The following is a 19,670-nucleotide window of genomic DNA, read 5'->3' as shown; positions in this document are numbered from 1 at the left end:
AAATTCCATCCCCTGCCAATTTCCACACGCTGGATCAACTATGTTGCTCGGCTGGCCTGGGAACGCCTTGGAATCCCGCCGGAGGAGCTGGCTGGGGAGAGGGAAGTCTGGGCTTCCCTGCTAAAACTGCTGCCCCCGCGACCCATCCAACTACTTTTGACTATGCTAGAAAGATAGGAGCCAACGATCACCCACCTTTTTGCAAATGATGAAATTTTTACCATCTACACGAGCCGCTCCTACTAATTATATTTTGTAAGCTATAGCAAATCCAACAGACTCATTAGGAACCTCAATTTAGAAAAATAATCACAACCCCCCCCCCCAAATAAAATGGGAACCATCCCAGTTCAAAACAGTAATATAGTCAATTGGTATATTTCTTGGAAAATGCCACTTAATAAATTGCGTTTGGTGCCACCTGCATCCATCTATATTCTCAAACCTAACCCTACCCCAAATGTTGCCCGTTCAAATTTGCCCTATGTGGTGCAAGATGGGCTGTTGCATGAGCGGGGCTGATCCCCATAGAAGACTGGGCAACGATTAAGGTCCTGATGCCCTGGACCACCACACCCGCGTGCTTTGTCCCTGTAAGCGGGACGCAAGGGGGCCGCATACTTACCGCCTACACAGAACAGGTCGTTTGTTAACACCGCTAGGTTACCCCGACCTGACCGGATAGGCTTGAAGAGCAGAAAGTCTGGCAGCACGCCCCAGCCTTTAAACAGGTTTCAAACATACAATTGTATATGTCAAAAGCTTTTGAGACTGACCTGCTGCTGCTGTTGCTCCTTGACTTCTTTCCCACACGACTGAAGGAAGCAGAGTCAAGGCAGCTTATATGGTGCCCAGGTGACTAGTGATTGGGTAATTGGCTAATTGTTGTCATGTGAGATGTATCATGTGACATGGTGCATTCAGGGAGTGTGGGGAAAACCAGCACTGGGTTAAAAATTGGTCATCTTTACCCTAGTTACAGATCATTTAACAGACCTAACCTAATCATTCCTTTTTATCAATTGCATTGCAGGCTTCAGGTGAATCCAGTAGGAGAGCATTCCACTTGCCTCTGACAAGAAAAGACAAGTCGTATTTTGAAATAATACTGTTCCTTTTTTTTTTCTACCTCTATACTTGTCTTTTAATCCTGTCTTTTTATTCCTGCTTTATAACCTGAAAGCCCATAAATATAATTAAATTAGTGGAGTGTTTATTTTCAAATATAAATCCATAAATTGAATGACTCTGATAAATCTGATACATTACAGACTATAAACATGTAAACATGGCACGTCACTTTCTACATTTAAAAATCTACAGTTTAAACAGTGCTTCAGTTAAAGAACCACAAACATATTTGTCACAATACTTACTCCTTTTAAAAACTACAAATTGACTCCTAACGTGGGCACAACATGTGCTTAGCATGCACTTAAAAACAACTACAAACATGTTCAAATGGCCACTTTGCTGAAATGAAAAGAACTACACACATGGCCACCATGCTGAGTTTAAAAAAACTACAAACATAGCCCCCACACTGAAATTAAAAGAACTACAAACATGGCCACAACTCCTGCTACACACAAAATCTTAGAAAAACTACAAACATAGTTATCATAATACCTACTACTTTTAAAAACTACAAATTGACTCCTAATGTGGCCACAACATGTGCTTAACATGCACTTAAAGAAAACTACAAACATGTTCAAATGGCCAACACCTTGCTGATATGAACAGAACTACAAACATGGCCACCATTCTGATTTGAAAAGGACTACAAACATGGCCACCAGGCTGAAATTAAAAGAACTACAAACATGGCTACCATTCTGATTTGCAAAGAACTACAAATATGGCCATCAGGCTGAAATTAAAAGAACTACAAACATGGCCACAGGTTGCGCTACATGAAAAAAACAAGAAATTACTCCAAAAAATGCTTACTGCATTATCTAGAACTTTAAGTAATACATGTCTACTAATTGAGATTAAGTCCAATAATTGACATTGAATGTGGACGACAAACAACATGATAGTCCTAAAAACTGCAAATTGAAGTTATTGTAATTTCATATTGGAACCCCTCTTGATGTTTTCGTTTTTATACAATTTGTGAAATTAGTTTAACTAGTAGGTCGCCATTGTTGTTGACGTCACAGGGCCACGCTTCCAGAATTCCACCTGTCACTCTTAAAAAAAATAAAAACAAAAACAAACTGTCACTTTTAAATATATGTAAGGTGGGGATTTAAAAACACCACAAGATGTCACTGGCGAGTTTTACATTAATTAGGCATCCAATGAGCCAATGAGTGTGTTTTTTCTTTTGACTGACGCTGTAGTTTCATTCATCCTCAGTGGGAGAGAGAAAGGAGAGTGGACACAGGCATTCAGATTCATAGCTCGGACCGCGCCGTTTACTGGCATAAGCTTCCGTCCGTGTTGCCCAACAATAGCCCCAAAACATCACTGCCCTAGAGGTGATCTGCATGGAGGAATGGGCCAAAATACCAGCAACAGTGTGTGAAAAGCTTGTGAAGAGTTACAGAAAACGTTTGGCCTCCGTTATTGCCATCAAAGGGTACATAACAAAGTATTGAGATGAACTTTTCGTATTGACCAAATACTTATTTTCCACCATGATTTGAAAATAAGTTCTTTAAAAATCAAACAATGTGATTTTCTGGGGTTTTTTTTTTACACATTCTGTCTCTCATGGTTGAGGTTTACCCATGTTGACAATTACAGGCCTCTCTAATATTTTCAAGTGGGAGAACTTGCACAATTAGCGGTTGACTAAATACTTATTTGCCCCACTGTATATTCTTTATGCACAACCTGAATGTGGTACAGATTCAGAGGTTGTGCACAAGATGTGTTGGTTAATCGCAAATACGACAACATAACGTGCTGTCAAGGAGCATGTGAGCGAGTACGGTGTTGTAGTGACCACTACGTCCTCGTAAGAGAATTCACCTATGGAATTAATGTGGGTCATGTTGTGTTCCGGGGGGGAACGTTGAACTTTTTGTCGCTCGTGTTTCCGGCAGAGTTACAAGAGTTCCTAGAGACATGAGCGGCCTAAAGCCTGAGTTATACTCCTGCGTTGCGGTGACGGTGAAGTGATTACGGCATCAGTGAGCATTCGATAGTTCTGCGGTGAGGGAACGCGTTGCTCTGTAATTCACCGCCAAGCCACTAGAGGGGTTTGACGTTATGTTTGTACAGTTTTGGGGCATGCTTTTTGACTTCCGCTAGTCTAGTTTAACTGAGAAAAAATAAACAATGCAAGACGGAACGCTTGAATGTAAATCTTCTGCTCATCAACATTGAATAAATGTTGTTCATACAAATGTTGAGGGGCAGGCGACGCAGAAGACGGTTTTCGAGGCTGTCTGGCCGACTTTTGATGCCGCACAGAGAGTTCTAGACTCGGGTGGAGACCGCTAGCTGTGGCGGCTAGCTTCAAACTGGCGTCGAGCACTGCGTCCAAGGTCTGCAAATCCCTCCAGCCCGATTTGTTTGCCGTGTCCTACAACCAACCATCGCAGATTTCTGGCGTGTATGGAACTTCCCAAACTGCGTTGGGAGCCTTGATTTTAACATTATCATAAAAAACACAGAGGGACTCTCAATCAGTGATGATGGACCGTGTGAGAACTGTCTGTTATTGAAAATTAAAGATCAAAACAACTCTTTTGACACCAAACCTGTGCTTTATTCTACATATACAGTACTTGAAGTGTGACACGTAAATAAGTCAGACTCACAGCAAACATATGTACACAATAAATGATGAAGTGCACCAACCAATAATACGACATAAAGTGATAAAAAGTTTTTGGCCGACTGGGTCACCGCTTCATGTGGCAACTCGATTCCGAACACACACGTCTCGGTGGTTCTTCCATTTTTATTTTTTTTTAATCGCCGACTTTGCCATTTGGCGATCATAATAATTTCTTGACGAGACTTGCTCTTTGATAATACTCCCGTCGGCTTGGTCCATTTTTGCGTGTAGAAAAATAATGTTTTACAATGGCGGTGATTTCGGGCTGAACCGGAAACAACAGTCTGAGCGAACCAATCACAGTCCATTTACTCCATGTCATATGCGTAGACGTGACGCTAGGCTGACGCTAGGGTTTGAAAAATCAATAGGTCCGCGTCAGGCTATGGCGCAGGGTCATAAATCGGGTCTTCCTTGACGGCGCAGGTCTGACGCTGAAGTATAACTCGGCCTTCACACAACACACAAGTTCATCTCACCGAGCAACAGACTCAACATCATCATCAGCTACAGAGTCACCAATTGATGAGGCTGCGTCACACTGCACTTCCAAAACGAGAAAACATACAAATACAGTGGTACATCTACATACGAAGTTAACTCGTTCCAGAACCTTGTTTGTAAGTTGAAATGGCATATGTCGAGCAGGATTTTCCCATAGGAATATATTGTAATCCGATTCATTCGTTCCACAGCCCAAAAACCTAGACTAATCCTTCATAAATACTGCAGGTACAATTTTATATACCAATTAAACATAGCGAAACAATTAAATTATAAATACAAATCAGAATAATAACTATACTGATAATCAATAGTAAAAAAGCATTTTTGTTGTCACTCACTCACTCATGTTTTCGAACCAACCGTGAGAAGCCTTGAATTCTTCCTCGAGGGCGGTCTTTAAGTCATGATGAATAGCGCAGCCTTTCTGACATATTATTGCTTCAGTGACTGAATCACCGGTGATCTCTTTATCCTTAATACAAATTAGTAAAAGGCGTTCCATCCCCTCCAAAATAACGCCACGACATTTCGACAGGATAGTAGTCCCCTTGGGTGCTTTTACCATCTTTATATACCCTACCCACCGACGTCACAAAACCACGTGCTCGCTGTATGGTTCCGCCCACTTGTCCGTCATTTTGTCTCTGTATTAGCATTGGTTTCAATTGATCGAGGAATTTAAAATGCATTTCATGGAAGACCCGGTGCTTTCTGATGCCATAAACTCAGTGGATGTGTTGCATAAAAGGCGTTATGTGGAAAAGCTTCGTTCTATACAGTCGCCAGATCCATATTTGATGCCTAAATCGATGATTTTTGACCGGCTGCCTTCGCCGTCTCTGCCTGACCCTGATATTTACAACTATCTTGTCCACACAAAATCAGCCTATTCTCACGAAAGTTTGAAAAACTTTAAGAGCTTGGAGGCTTATAAATGCTTCGTTGCTGGTTGGGTGAAACAGGTCCTCGTACACGAAAATTCGGCAGGAATCTTGTGCTCGGAAGGTGAGTTACGAAATTTTCAATTCAAAATCTTTTGTTCTTGCTAACATCCACTGTAAAGTCTAATGTATTTCATGTCATTTGTCAATGGAGCTAGGGCTTTTAATGTTTATATGGTTTAGCGATAGCACTCACTACATACATACGTGTATGTGGTCGGCGATTAGCCTAGCAATGATCTTAATTGTGGTTGTCAGCCCAAAACCCTGTAAATATATATTAAATGCATCTTACCAGATATAAAATGACTACTACATAATCTGTGGTAATCATTTGGAGCCCAGTTTTCTCGTCGAATTGCAGCAGCCCATCTCGCTCTCTCCTCTCCGTGTCTCTCGGAATCCGGTACAACTTCAAGTCTCTCCGTCTATCTTCTGTTATTGCAACCGACCGCCACACACGCCTTCACCATTTTGATTATTAATGTTAACGAGCAGAAAAACACGCCGTAAATAGGAGATGTGTTGACGGACAAGTGGGCGGCACCAGTCAGGAGAGCGGAGTTGTGACGTCACGTGGGTAGGGTCTATAGCTTCCGTGTGCTTGATGACCGTAGAGATTGTTGACATATACCGGCCGTGTTGTCGAGCCAACTCACTAATGCGTACACCCTGCCTTTATTTTTCAATCATCTCTTACTTCATTTCAATTGTAAGCATTTCCTTTTTCCTCCCCCCACTTGTACCAACCATCTTGGGACCCATGTTGATTTTTTTTCAAAAGAATACCCGCTGTGCTGGCGTCTTGCGGGATAACAATTCATTGTGACGCTGACGTAAATCATCGTATTTCTAGCATGTCGTCGGATGTAGAAACAAATGGCGAGTCAAATTTTACGTGTGTCGAAGCGATCGTATGTAGAGGTACCACTGAACTCATTTTTAAAAAAAAAAAAAAAGAACAGGCACGTACACATTTAAAGTGCCTGTGACACGAAACAGCATGTTTATTTTATAATACGCGCGGTATTTTATGCCCCTGAAGGATATGGACCGCTTGGATGTGTGTGGAAGCGATCGCTATTTTTATTTAGTTTTTTTTTTATCGCGCGCCATGAAAATGAGTGACTTCCGGCTTCGGTCTTGCATTGAGGAGGAGGGCGCTGTGACGTGTACGGTAGAAGACGTCTTCTTCACGCTACAGTGTACTGTTGTGTATGAGGACGAAGGATTCAGCTGATTATGCGGATTAATACGGTTATTTTTCGCATCACGCCAGCCAAACGGCTGCAGAAAAATCATTCTGTATGAGGGAGAGGCGTATGCGCCTTTTTGGAGTTTCAAAAGGTTCCCATTCACCGTGGATATTTACTGTGGGACCATTGGACTTACGAGGAAGTCAGTAAACATCTTGTTTTGTATTATGTCAAATACGAATACAGCGATTACAAAGTAAACACTACAAACTTCCTTTAAATAAAGGACTACTTAGGGTCATTGATCATTGATAGGCATGTAAAAAGCTCTCCTAATGCTCATTAGCAGCAGCACGTTAGCTGCACAACAACTCCAGCCACCCTCCTCCGGGGAACGAACTGTAAATTGCTCTCCGCCGGGCGGTTTGCCGATCCGCGAAAACAATCGACAACTGGGTCGTCATGTCAAATAATCCAGGCTAGTTATGTGTGATTTTCCGCTTCGAAGACTTTGAAACATCACTCCGTTCGGGTTAGCATGTCGGCTAGCTGTCACGCCTTCTGGTTTGTTTACATTCTCCGAAGCCGGGGAAGGGAAATGACATATGTCCGATTTAGGTGTCATAAAATATCGTTCGGGAGGTGCGACAGTAAAGGTGAAGTCGACAGTTATGACCATTATGGAGTAATTTTGCCATGTCGTCCTGAATAAATGCTATTTGTTATTTCATATTCCATTCAGCACAAGACTGTTATTTGTCATGACCATGCCATTTATTTAGCAATTGGGGAAAATACTTGGATAAAAAGAATATCCTGTAAAAATATTGAAGTAAAGAGACAGAAACAATGACATTTTGCCGCCCTCTTCGTCGCGTTTTCCTCGTTGTGAATAGTTCCCCCTTGACGGGCTGACTGGTCCTTTTCAAGCCATTTATATAGTTATTGGAGAAAAATACTTGGATAAAAAGAATATCCTGTAAAAATATTGGAGTAGAGAGACTGAAACAATGACATTTTGCGTCTCTCTTCGTCGCGTTTTCCTCGTTCTGAATAATTCCCCCTTAATGGGCTGAAAAGTAAAACCGATGAGCCCAGTCTACTGCTGACGTCATCCACCTGTTGGGGACGCTAAAGCCCTATAATGGTAGGCGTGGCTAACCGGCAGATTAAAAGACTAATTTCTCCTCATCTGTGCTTTGCTAAATTGTTGTATATAGTCGAATCGTCTCAAAATATGATTCTAATTCACATAATAATGCCATTTAAGACTTGTTTTCTCGTGTCGTATGCTCTTTAAACTTCAATGTGACTGCGCAAATACAGCCTCTGCTACCTTTGCTAAAAGCAGACCAGGGCTGTGCTAGGATATAGCAAAAACAGGTTCCTCTGATAACGGACGGTGATGACGTGATGACCAATACAATGAGTTCAATTTCTTTAATGACCAATACAATGAGTTCAATTTCTTTAAGTGACATTGTTACGGCCGGCCCGGTCACAAAGAGTGAACACACTGTTGCCAGGCAACAGTCATCCACAAATCCAAAACACGAAGGAAGGAGCTTGCCACTGTTGTACGAGACGCACAGAAACGACACATTTGGTGATAGAATGAAAAAGGCGAGGCCGGGATGAGCTCAATGGCGTTGTCGGTGGTTTTGGACAAGCACATTCGCCGTCTGTGTCTCGACCAGTTTCCCTGTGGAACAGGCAGCTGGGTGAGTGAGTCATCAAAGGAGGAAAATTGAGTTCTGACACAAGTCCAATATGACAACGAGGACAATGCGCCCAAAAGAAACAATGACTTTCAAACAAAAATTGAGATTTAGTTGAATAAATAGGATTAATGTTACAGCTTTTCTCAGTACATTTCTTCAACCATCCTCACCATTTACGAAACAGTTTGTGCATTTCTTAAAACAATGACAACAAGTAGCAAAACGCCATGGGTTACCTGCAAAATCCAGGCAGAGTTACTGGGTAACTAGTCCATCATTCAAAGTCCTGTTTCAGTCAACACGTCGGTAATATCAGAATGAGAGTCCTTGTGTCTTGGACAAGAGAGTCAAAATCCTTTGTTGTCTCGTCGTCCATATTACGTCTGAAGAAATGCGAAAGATGGCTCAAATTTGGATGGCAATGATTTGTCAATTACACCTTAGCATGCATATTTGAGGGGGGGGTAGATGGATTGCAGTAGACTGGACAAGATGTAATCGACAACTTTAATACTTGAAGAATTCGCCTTACAGAAATGAAATGAAATGAAAAAGACAACGAAAGAAGAAATGTGATTGTAATTATTCTCCCTGCCAACATACTTGTAGCAGCCTCAGCAAATTATAGTGTTTCTCTGATCTCATCAGGAATGTCCTCTTCCTCTTCTGCATTATTTTTAAATGATTAAAAAAAAGTTATTTCCCTTCACTCCCAATACTTCTGCCATGCAACCTCGCTCCTCTACCTCGTCTCTTGATCCCGTCCAATTTCTTGTCCTTCCATTCTAAGCAGGGGCGCAACTACCCATTCTTGTTAGGGTATGCCAAATGAAAAATGGTGCAGCCACCCCCACGTCCTAACCGGCCCTAATCCAGCAGACACACGCACACACTTTTTTTGGGGGGGGTGGCATCTTTGCTGCTTTTTTGTATGTTAGTGATATGGCGGCAAATAAAGATTAATCAGATAACTTACGCATGTTGTAGGTAACAATGAAGACAAAATGGATGACTAGTTCCATCCAAAATATATATACAGTGCCTTGCACAAGTATTCGGCCCCCTTGAACCTTGCAACCTTTCGCCACATTTCAGGCTTCAAACATAAAGATATAAAATTTTAATTTTTTGTCAAGAATCAACAACAAGTGGGACACAACACAATCGTGCAGTGGAACAACATTTATTGGATAATTTAAACTTTTTTAACAAATTAAAAACTGAAAAGTGGGGCGTGCAATATTATTCGGCCCCCTTGCGTTAATACTTTGTAGCGCCACCTTTTGCTCCAATTACAGCTGCAAGTCGCTTGGGGTATGTTTCTATCAGTTTTGCACATCGAGAGACTGACATTCTTGCCCATTCTTCCTTACAAAACAGCTCGAGCTCAGTGAGGTTGGATTGAGAGTGTTTGTGAACAGCAGTCTTCAGCTCTTTCCACAGATTCTCGATTGGATTCAGGTCTGGACTTTGACTTGGCCATTCTAACACCTGGATACGTTTATTTTTGAACCATTCTATTGTAGATTTGGCTTTATGTTTTGGATCATTGTCCTATTGGAAGATAAATCTCCGTCCCAGTCCCAGGTCTTGTGCAGATACCAACAGGTTTTCTTCCAGAATGTTCCTGTATTTGGCAGCATCCATCTTCCTGTCAATTTTAACCATCTTCCCTGTCCCTGCTGAAGAAAAGCAGGCCCAAACCATGATGCTGCCACCACCATGTTTGACAGTGGGGATGGTGTGTTCAGGGTGATGAGCTGTGTTGCTTTTACGCCAAACATATCGTTTTTGCATTGTGGCCAAAAAGTTCAATTTTGGTTTCATCTGACCAGAGCACCTTCTTCCACGTGTTTGGTGTGTCTCCTAGGTGGCTTGTGGCAAACTTGAGAAATGGCTTTCTTCTTGCCACTCTTCCATAAAGGCCAGATTTGTGCAGTGTACGACTGATTGTTGTCCTATGGACAGACTGTCCCACCTCAGCTGTAGATCTCTGCAGTTCATCCAGAGTGATCATGGGCCTCTTGGCTGCATCTCTGATCAGTTTTCTCCTTGTTTGAGAAGAAATTTTGGAAGGACGGCTGGGTCTTGGTAGATTTGCAGTGGTCTGATGCTCCTTCCATTTCAATATGATGGCTTGCACAGTGCTCCTTGAGATGTTCAAAGCTTGGGAAATCTTTTTGTATCCAAATCCGGCTTTAAACTTCTCCACAACAGTATCTCGGACCTGCCTGGTGTGTTCCTTGGTTTTCACAATGCTCTCTGCACTTTAAACTGAACCCTGAGACTATCACAGAGCAGGTGCATTTATACGGAGACTTGATTACACACAGGTGGATTCGATTTATCATCATCGGTCATTTAGGACAACATTGGATCATTCAGAGATCCTCACTGAACTTCTGGAGTGAGTTTGCTGCACTGAAAGTAAAGGGGCCGAATAATATTGCACGCCCCACTTTTCAGTTTTTTATTTGTTAAAAAAGTTTAAATTATCCAATAAATGTTGTTCCACTTCACGATTGTGTCCCACTTGTTGATTCTTGACAAAAAAATTAAATTTCATATCTTTATGTTTGAAGCCTGAAATGTGGCGAAAGGTTGCAAGGCACTGTATTTTATTACAGTTTCTGACTTAAGTGCAGTCTACAGCTGTAGTTTTAAAAGGAAACACTGATAGAAGGACATGTAGTTCTTAAAAGACACATTTTAGAACGAGTTATAATAATTTGAAATTAAAAGCCCTCTTAATGGTTTCGTTTCGATAAAATTTGTAAAATTATTCTAAATAGTAGTTTGCCATTGTTGTTGACGTCGCAGGGCGGTGACGTCACATGGCCACGCTGCCGGAATTCCATGTGTCAGTCTTTTGAAAAAAAAAAAAAAAAAACGGGTGTTGACGTCGCAGGGCGGTGACGTCACATGGCCACGCTGCCGGAATTCCATGTGTCAGTCTTTTGGAAAAAAAAAAAAAAAAACGTGTCACACTTTGATTATGTAAGGTAGTGATTTTAATGTGCCACAAGGTGTCCAAGGCGTGTTTTAAATTGATTAGGGATCAAGCCAATGAGTGCGTTTGTCCCTTGACTGACGGCGTAGTTTAAAAAAAAAAAAAAAAAAAGGAGTGGGAGTAATTTGGATTGGAGATTCCTTGTGACAGCGGCCCTCTGTCATCTCGCGCCCATGTGCAGCGAATTCGCTGCTCAACGTGTAGTTGTGTCACTGATTGTAAGGATTCATGAGATGCACTGTTGAGCTATTTTACAGAAAAGGTCAGCGTTTATAATACTTCTCTCGGTATGCCATAAAGCTGTACGTTTTTTCTGAAGAGATCTCGATAGTAATGGGCCATTTACGTGGAGACGGTGAGGCACCAAGACGCAACAGCTGTGTTGCGTTATGGCGTCGCCTGTACACGGTGATGGCGAAAACGGAAAACGAAGACGCAAACTTTCGATTCCGGCCTCCAAACCAGAACGATTGGATTACGCAACCATACAAATGGAACGCTCTCGCTCAGAGGACGTCAGCAATCGCACACGTCACTTGGGGCGAGCGCAGTCGCTGCTAGTAAAGATTCAAAACTGTAAACACGGCAGAACGTCGGCTTTAATTTGCGGTTTCTATAAGATTTTTATTTCAAATAGGGTTAGGTTTTGTGCCTTTTGAAGCAAGAGAAAAAACACGCGTGGACGCCATCGCTTCGAGAGAGCGGGTGTGATGTCTTCCAGGCGGAGAAGGTTTTGGTCAAGGAAGTGCATCATTCCTTTTAAAACTGCAACATGCCGGAACCTCCTAGGTCCCGGCATGAATACATGGTTTTCACATGGAATTGTGATATCGTTGAAATGGAGATGGAACTTTGTCAATGCAAACACGAAACGTGTCGTATTCTCGGAGCGCGGTCATGTTAACGGCCCCTAAATTGTCTGTTTTATTCTTCAGCTTTTGCTGAGCCTGCGTGACTTTTTGCAGTGCTATTAGCCTGGCGGCTGGCTCTGCAGTTTTTCTTCATTTTCTTCTCAGATGTCTGTCTGTGATAGTTATTTATTAGCAGCGCAGCGGTTTGCGGTTCAAAGCCGAACCGTACGGTTCGCCCTGTACGGTTCAATACGCCTTGAAACCGCGCCTTTTCGGTTTTGCAATTAATCTATTCCGAACGCTTGTGGAATGAATTGGTCGAGCTCTGTGTGACGTGAAGCACAGCTGTGGAGAAATTCCCGCCCCGCAAGTAAATGTCCGATCGCTGTCAAGCAGCTGTGTCATAGAAGCAGAGAAGCGCCCTCTCTCGTTTACGAGCGAAGTGAAAGTGAAACAAGAAAGAAAACAACGCTATGGCGAGCGGAGGAGTGGAGAGACCGAATTTTGAGGAAGCAACCGCCTCTTTCAAATCTGCGGTGTGGCTACATTTCGGTTTCCCCGTGGACTACAATGCGGAGGGAGAGAAAATACTGAAGAAATAAAATAAAACAATTCTCAAGCATTGCTCAGCGCTTGTTCCCTATGCTAATGGCAACACTTATAACATGACTCCGGCACCTCAGCCGGCCGGCATCACCCACAGATATCACTTTCTCAGAGCAGGACTACCCCGAAGAGGACACCAGTGAAAACACACGGCGGGCTTCGTTAATTTATTTGCAACGCTTGACCCGCGTTACATTGTTCCCTCGCGGACATATTTCTCCAACAACGTAACCCCCGACATTTATGAAATGGCACGCAAAGCCATCGAAGATGATTTCGCTAAAGCACATAGTTTCGCCCTGACCACTGATAGTTGGACGTACCGTGCTACTACCGAACTGTGACAGTCCACTATAATTCATAGCTGTCAAGTTGTACGGTCTTGGCGTAATTTGTACAAGTGAGCACTGATTTTTAAATGTGTACATTTTTCGTGCATTACGTTTTTTTTCCTCCGTTCGGATTTTGTCACCCTTTTCGGCAACGAGACAATGTGAGTTAATACGTTGGTTGAATGACGCCACAAAAGTCAGACACGGAGAGGGAAGAGTGTTTGTTGTGACGCTGTAGCAAACGCGATGCTAGGCTAGGTGGCTCCAATATTTCCTGACTGTAGCCGACAGCCTACAGTCTACGACTAGATATCTCATGCATATAGAACTACATACGAAATGACAGACTCGGTAGCGTTAGTAAACAGCCGCCATTTTAGAGCAGTAAACTTCTCAGAAAGGCCCTGTTGTAGTGAACCTTCCTAGCGAACCTAAGTAACTTTTTATCTTTAAAGGATGAAACAGTTTTAAAATTTTCACATGTCGAAAGTAGACAGAAGGGAACTAATGCAAAACGGGAGCAATTTTATCTACTTTAACGGTTGACTCACAACATTAAATGACCTCCAAACATAGCAAAGGCTACTATATTTTTGTTTTGTTTTGTGTTTTTTAAAAATGGTGACAAAAAATAACATGTAAGGTAACACCAGTTATTTTGCCAAGTAACTTTTTGATCACTGTGTGTGTATTTCAGTAGTTAGTCACTACACTAGCCAAAGAGCTAAGAGGCATTTTAACAGTCGAAAATGTTTACATTTTAAGTGTTTATTTCACTTTCTTAGAAGCAAAATAAAGGCAGTTTTTATTTTTTATTTTTTTTAAAAAATGCAAAACGCAAACCGAAACAGAACCGAAACCGTGATCCCTCCCAAAACCGAGGTTCAAACTGAACCACTGCACCCCTAGTATTTATCGTAAACTTTTGCTTTATATCCTCCTTGAATTCGGCCAACTTGCTCCTCATTAGAGCTGTGATTTTGTCTCTGTGTGTTCTCAACTCCCGTCTTTATTGCGTTGCGGAGGTATTCAATTTGCCGGCTAATAACATCGAGGCCACTTTGGTACGACACCAAGTTGACTTCGGAATCCAGCGTGCTGTGGATGCTCTACTTTAAACTTTCTTCATCTAGTGTATCTTTATGTGTGTTTGTTTTTGGCGCAACTCCATTCATTTCCATGGTTCTAAGTCTTCTAAGGCTCGATGTTCAACATCAATTTCGATTTTCAAATTCCAATTATGCGTATTAGCCTGATGACTTGTTGAATATTACAGAAATTCTTCATCATTCATACATATTGACACAAGGTGAGAGGAATGTTTATACAGTATGTTGACTCCATGTTTTACACAAAGGATAGTGTTATTTTCTTGGTATGCTTCATTTTTGTCTCCATGCACAAAAAATAAATTAAATCATGTTAATGCCAGACTGGAAATGATAAAAAAATATTAAATCATGTTAATGCCAGACTGGAAATTATGTCATTTATGAAAAGGACAGTATAAGTAAAGAAATTTGAGGGAAACACACATTTCTCATCGATCCATGTAAAAAAACAAAACAAATGGGAGAAATAATATATTGTAACTGGAAAAAAACTCAAACCCTGAACTATTTTAATCTTAAATGAAGAAAGAGCAAGTATATCATCTATCTGCCACCACCGAACAGCGGAAGGGCGGCATCAGCTCGGACACGGAGACGCTGACGGAGGACACGGACACATTACTGGATCTGCTCAGTTGCCCGCACTCGCCGTGGCACCACGATGAGCCGTGGAGCCCCCAAGCGGCCGCCCTGCAGCGCGTGGCCGTGGTGGAGCCCGAGCGACTGGACACGGACTTTGTGTGCAGCTACTTCAGAAAGCTACGCATTGTTGACAAGGATGTGAGTTCAGGGTGTGTGTGCAAAATATTAATGCTTCACTAGTCACAATTATTTTCAACTGTCTGAAACACCCAAGTCACTCACCACCAATTAGTTTGAATAACTTGTGCTCGTTCAGGTCTCTGTGATCGACAACTACCTGCTGAAGTTCTGCAACCTGCAGGAACTCGTTCTCAGCGCCAACCGCATCTGCGAGATCTCTGCCGAGAATCTCCCCAGGACGCTCAAGGTGAGTCCGATGGCGTGATGTCTCTCTGGCTCGGTCAACGGATGCACTCGGTGATGACCGTTCATGTTGCGCATTACAAAGCATTTAGCCATTTTCAAATTCCAATTCTGCATATTAGCCCGACGACTTGTTGAATATTACAGAACTTCATCTCAGTCAATTTACATTTTCAATTTGGGGGCTGTGTAGTCGTTCCACAACCAAGCCAGAAGTTGTGGGTTTGATTCTCCCCCTGATGAACTCATCTAAGTATCCTTGAGCAAGACACTGAACCCCATTAGCTCCTGGTGCTGCGTCACTAGTAGGTATGTGAAGACACAGTGTAAAGCGCTTTGAGGACCTTCATGGTGGAAAGGCGCTATACGAGCGTAACACCATTTACCGTTACTCATTTCCTTTGATTTAAACGCCGATTTAGAGTCCCGCACCGGCACATTTGAACCATGGACGGTTCAAATGAACACTGGAGCTATGAGCGACTCTGTAGATCAGGGGTCCCCAAACTATTCCACATCGGGCCGCTGTGGGTGTTGGATTTCTTTTCCACAAAACAGGATGACACCTTTGGCACAATCTGGTGTATTACAAATGTAATCAGTTGATTGTAATCAGGTGCTGCTTGTTTTAGCAGAAACCTCATTGGTTGAAAAGTCTGCACTCGATCGGTAGGAACAAAAACCAGGACCCACAGCGGCCCTTGAGGACCGCTTTGGGCGCCCCTCCTGTAGATGCTGCGTGTTAAAGAAGGCGGGGCAAGCCAGCAGAGGGTGATGATGCTGCGTTCCGATCAGTCCCTACAGATGGGAGAGCCGTGCAGAAAAATGAAATCTAGTCCACGGTGGCGTTACCTTTATATACGGTCTGCGGGTGCCGCTGCCGGTTTGAATTGAATTATTTGACTAAGGAGGCGAAGCTCGGCTCAGGGGTGGCTGGTGGAACTCGGCTCCGGCCCAATTTAACCCTCGCTCTCACTTGGCATTGAGCGGGCAGCGGTGGCCTCTATTCTACACTTGCGGAGAACGTTTTGAGACACTTCATCATTCAGTAGGATAAGAAACTGTCTGTGTACCTTTGGCCACGGGTGTACATGCTCACGGCGACTTGTTGAATTTGACAAGGATGCCTTCATGGCGCAGATGTGACCAATGTACCTAAATTGTAGGGCAAAGCGGAGGTTTTTTGTCTGACTCGACTAGACAGTTGACCATAAGATGGACTAGATGCATGAAGCACTAACACGCTATTTCTATCGTGTGTTAAAGGTGTTGGAGCTGCGCGCCAACCAACTGTGTGCTTTGGGCCGCCTGGCCATCTCACCGCCCCCTCGTCTTCAGTACCTGGGCCTGGCCGCCAACTACCTGGGATCCCGCCGAGACGTTGCCCATCTCACAGGAAGACAATGGTTGCGCCCGATGTCTCCTTCATATTTGCCATCCTAGATGTGGGGACTATTTTGCAAAAAATAGCGTAGACTAGAAGGCTTGGGGTTTCTTGATTCGTTGAATCAATCCAAATCGACCAAAAGCATCAAATGGGTTACGGTTTAACCCTAGCAATGGGCTCGAGCCGACAAATAAATCCAAATTTCGGGTTTCCTTTTTTGGGCTCAGGCCTGCAAATCAAGTTAATTAATCGGGCTCAGGCCGGGTCGGGCTTCTATACCCGCGGACTGGGCCGGGCTGGATTATTTTTTAGGCCCAATCTTACCTCTAGCTTAAATACAGTTTTGATGAGCTTAAATTGGCTGCAGTTATGACATTGGGAAAGCTCCCTCTGGAACAAAACACGATTTGACCAACATTGTGACAGCCGACGCCGACCAAAAATGACATAATATCCGGGTTGAAAAATCGGCAGCAGCCCTCCCCGCACAGACAGCGCCAGTGAGCAACACGGGTCAAGTCTGCGAAAGCTCCAACCCGCTTCATTCTCGGGACATCTTTTTGTGCGTGAAAGCGATGACCATTTAAATCCCGCGTCACCTTACACGGGAATTTCCCTGGATATGTGTATGAAAAAAGCTTTTGTGTCTAAATGGATCAACTAACTAGTTAGTTCAATTCAAAAGTGGCTGTAAAAAGTGTCAAAGTGTCTTAATTGACAAGTTAAATATGACTGAACTGTGCTTGGGTATTACTTTTAGTCTTTTATTTTATGAACACTATATCAGGCATTAGCAGCTACTTCTACTACTATTCTGATCACGGTATAATAGTTTACTGCTTATCAGTGACGTAGCTAGTTCCTGTGAGGGAAAAAAAAAAAAAAAACTGTTTTTTGTATGTGTGCGAGGCCCGAGCTGGTGTGTCTGGACCTGAGCGAGTGTGACTTTGGGGAGCAGCGACCTCTGCTGAAGGCCCTCGGTACACTTCCCTGCCTACGAACACTGGTGTTGGAGGGCAACCCGTTCACCTTGGCACCCTCGTACCCGGGCTTTGCCGTCGACGCTCTGCCTCGTCTTTGCTACCTGGACGCGGCGTGGATCGCCCCCGAGGAGCGACATCGATATCGCGGGATGGCCAGGATGAGGCGTGAGATTATCATCAATCATTCATTCGAATGAATTATATACAGAGGCGGCCGGGGCGGCGGCTCAGTGTGTAGCACGTCCGCCTGCCTCACGGCTCCGAGTTTAAGCGTACCAGCCTTCCTGTGTGGAGTTCTTTTGCTCTCCCTGTGCCGGTGTAGCATACCGGTCTCCTCGCATATCCCAAAAATATACACCAAAAAAATGAAGGGAACACGTTTTAGATCAGAGTGAATGAAATATTTTGATTCAATACCTCGTTCGCTTCATAGTTGAATGTTCTGACAACAAAGTCATCAATGAAAATCAAATGTCTCAACCTATTGCAGTCTGGATTTGGAGTTATACTCCAAATCAACCTGTAACCCATGTAATGTACTTTAAACGAGTCAAAATGAGGCCCAGTAGTGTGCTGAAAGAGCTCCCTACAACGCCTGGGCATGCTCCTAATGAGACAACAAAGGGTGTCCTCCCAAGGCGATCTCGTCCATCACTGAGCTTCTGGACAGTCTGAGGGGCAACCTGGCGGCACCGGATGGACCTAAACATAATGTTTACCCAGAAATAGAATATAGAACCTAGAGGTGTTCTATTGGGCTTAGGTCAGGTGAACGTAGGAGCCAGCAATGTTATGATTTTCTTCTTTGTCCAGGAACCTACTGCATATTCTAGCCACATGAGGTTGGGCATTGTCGTGAACCAGGAGGGACCCAGGTCCTACTGGACCAGCGCGGCTTATGACAATGGGTCCAAGGATTTCATCCCGATACTTAATAGCAGTCAGGGTGCCATTATATCACCTGTCGAGGTCTGTGCGTCCTTACAGGGATATGCCTCCCTTGATCATCACTGACCCACCACCAAAGCGGCCACGCTGAATGAGGTCACAGGCAGCACAACGCTCTCCACGACATCTCCGGACCCTTTTCACATCTATCGCTTGTGCTGACGCTGAAACTGCGCTCATCTGTGAAGAGCACAGGGTCAGCGGCGTAGTTGCTGCAAATTCTGGTGGCCTATGGCAAATACCACTGGAAGTCAATGCTGCTGGGCAGTGAGCACGGGGCCCACTACAGGACGTCGGGCCATCCTCACGGAGCCAGTCTCTGATCGTTTGGTCAGAAACATTGACACCTGTGGCCTGCTTGAGGTCACTTTGTAGGACTCTGTCAGTACTCATCCTGTTCCACCTTGAATAAAGGAGTGGATACCGAGCCTGCTGCCCTGTCCAGCTCTACCCGAGTCTCCTCCAGGCTGCCAGGTTGCTCCTCAGACTGCCCAGGAGCTCAGTGATGCCCTGGTCAAGATTTGGGAGGGGATCCCCCCGGGAGAACATCCGCCGCCTCATCGGGGGCATGCCGAGGCGTTGTAGGGAGGCCATAAATTCCCAAGGAGGCGACACACACACACTGCTGAGCCTCATTTTGACGCGTTTGTTTTGTGTCATTTTGTTGTCAGCACATTCAACTTAGGAAAGAAGATACTTGATAGATTTATTCCAAATCTACAACCTCTTACTTAATTGTTCCCTTTATTTTTGTGATCAGTGTAAATGTTGACTGGACACTGCAAATTCTCCGTAGGTGTAAAAGGTCGTGCGTCTCTATAAGCCCCGCCAATGACAGGCGACCAATTCAGGGCGTAACCCGCCTCCTGCCCAGCTCGCTGGGATAGGCTCCAGCACTGTGTTGTGGGAGCAGCTTAACACAAGAAGTGCCCATCAAGACAATCCAGTTTACGGGAGAAACGTCCGCATTCTTCCAAATGATGTCGACATATTACCAGCTAGAATGCCATGGCTCTGCGATGCCGAATATTTTAAATTTGAAGTGACTTTTTTCTCATTTCTGCATCAGACCTTCTGGTCGACTGGGCGTCGACGACAGTCCGCGTGGGCCGGATGCAGGGGGTCCCGGACCCGTCGCTGGATGCGGCCCCCGACGCTCCGGAGTTCCCGGTGGTCAGCTACAGCTACTTTGTCTCCTACATGTTCTTCAGTCACCATACCACCGCCTACCGGGTAAGGCGAGCGCCGCTCCACTTCCTGGATCATTCGCGG

At 44.0% G+C, this 19,670-nt stretch overlaps 1 protein-coding gene across 1 annotated transcript in view; it reads left to right on the top strand.

Annotated features, from left to right (window-relative positions):
- Positions 1-7,975: 7,975 nt before the first annotated feature.
- LOC130906238 (von Willebrand factor A domain-containing protein 7-like) overlaps positions 7,976-19,670 on the top strand; it is a 32,169-nt gene continuing 20,474 nt past the window's right edge. Inside the window, exons 1-6 of the mRNA XM_057820336.1 lie at positions 7,976-8,164; positions 14,640-14,855; positions 14,974-15,084; positions 16,347-16,486; positions 17,377-17,615; positions 19,468-19,631. Coding sequence (XP_057676319.1) covers positions 8,078-8,164; positions 14,640-14,855; positions 14,974-15,084; positions 16,347-16,486; positions 17,377-17,615; positions 19,468-19,631 — 957 coding nt within the window. The 5' untranslated portion in view covers positions 7,976-8,077. The remainder of the gene's footprint in view (positions 8,165-14,639; positions 14,856-14,973; positions 15,085-16,346; positions 16,487-17,376; positions 17,616-19,467; positions 19,632-19,670) is intronic.

This window comes from Corythoichthys intestinalis, chromosome 18, assembly GCF_030265065.1.
Source record: "Corythoichthys intestinalis isolate RoL2023-P3 chromosome 18, ASM3026506v1, whole genome shotgun sequence".
NCBI classification, from domain to species: Eukaryota; Metazoa; Chordata; class Actinopteri; order Syngnathiformes; family Syngnathidae; genus Corythoichthys; species Corythoichthys intestinalis.
The sequence above is the reverse complement of the archived record's forward strand: the minus strand, read 5'-3'. Positions and strand labels throughout refer to the sequence as shown.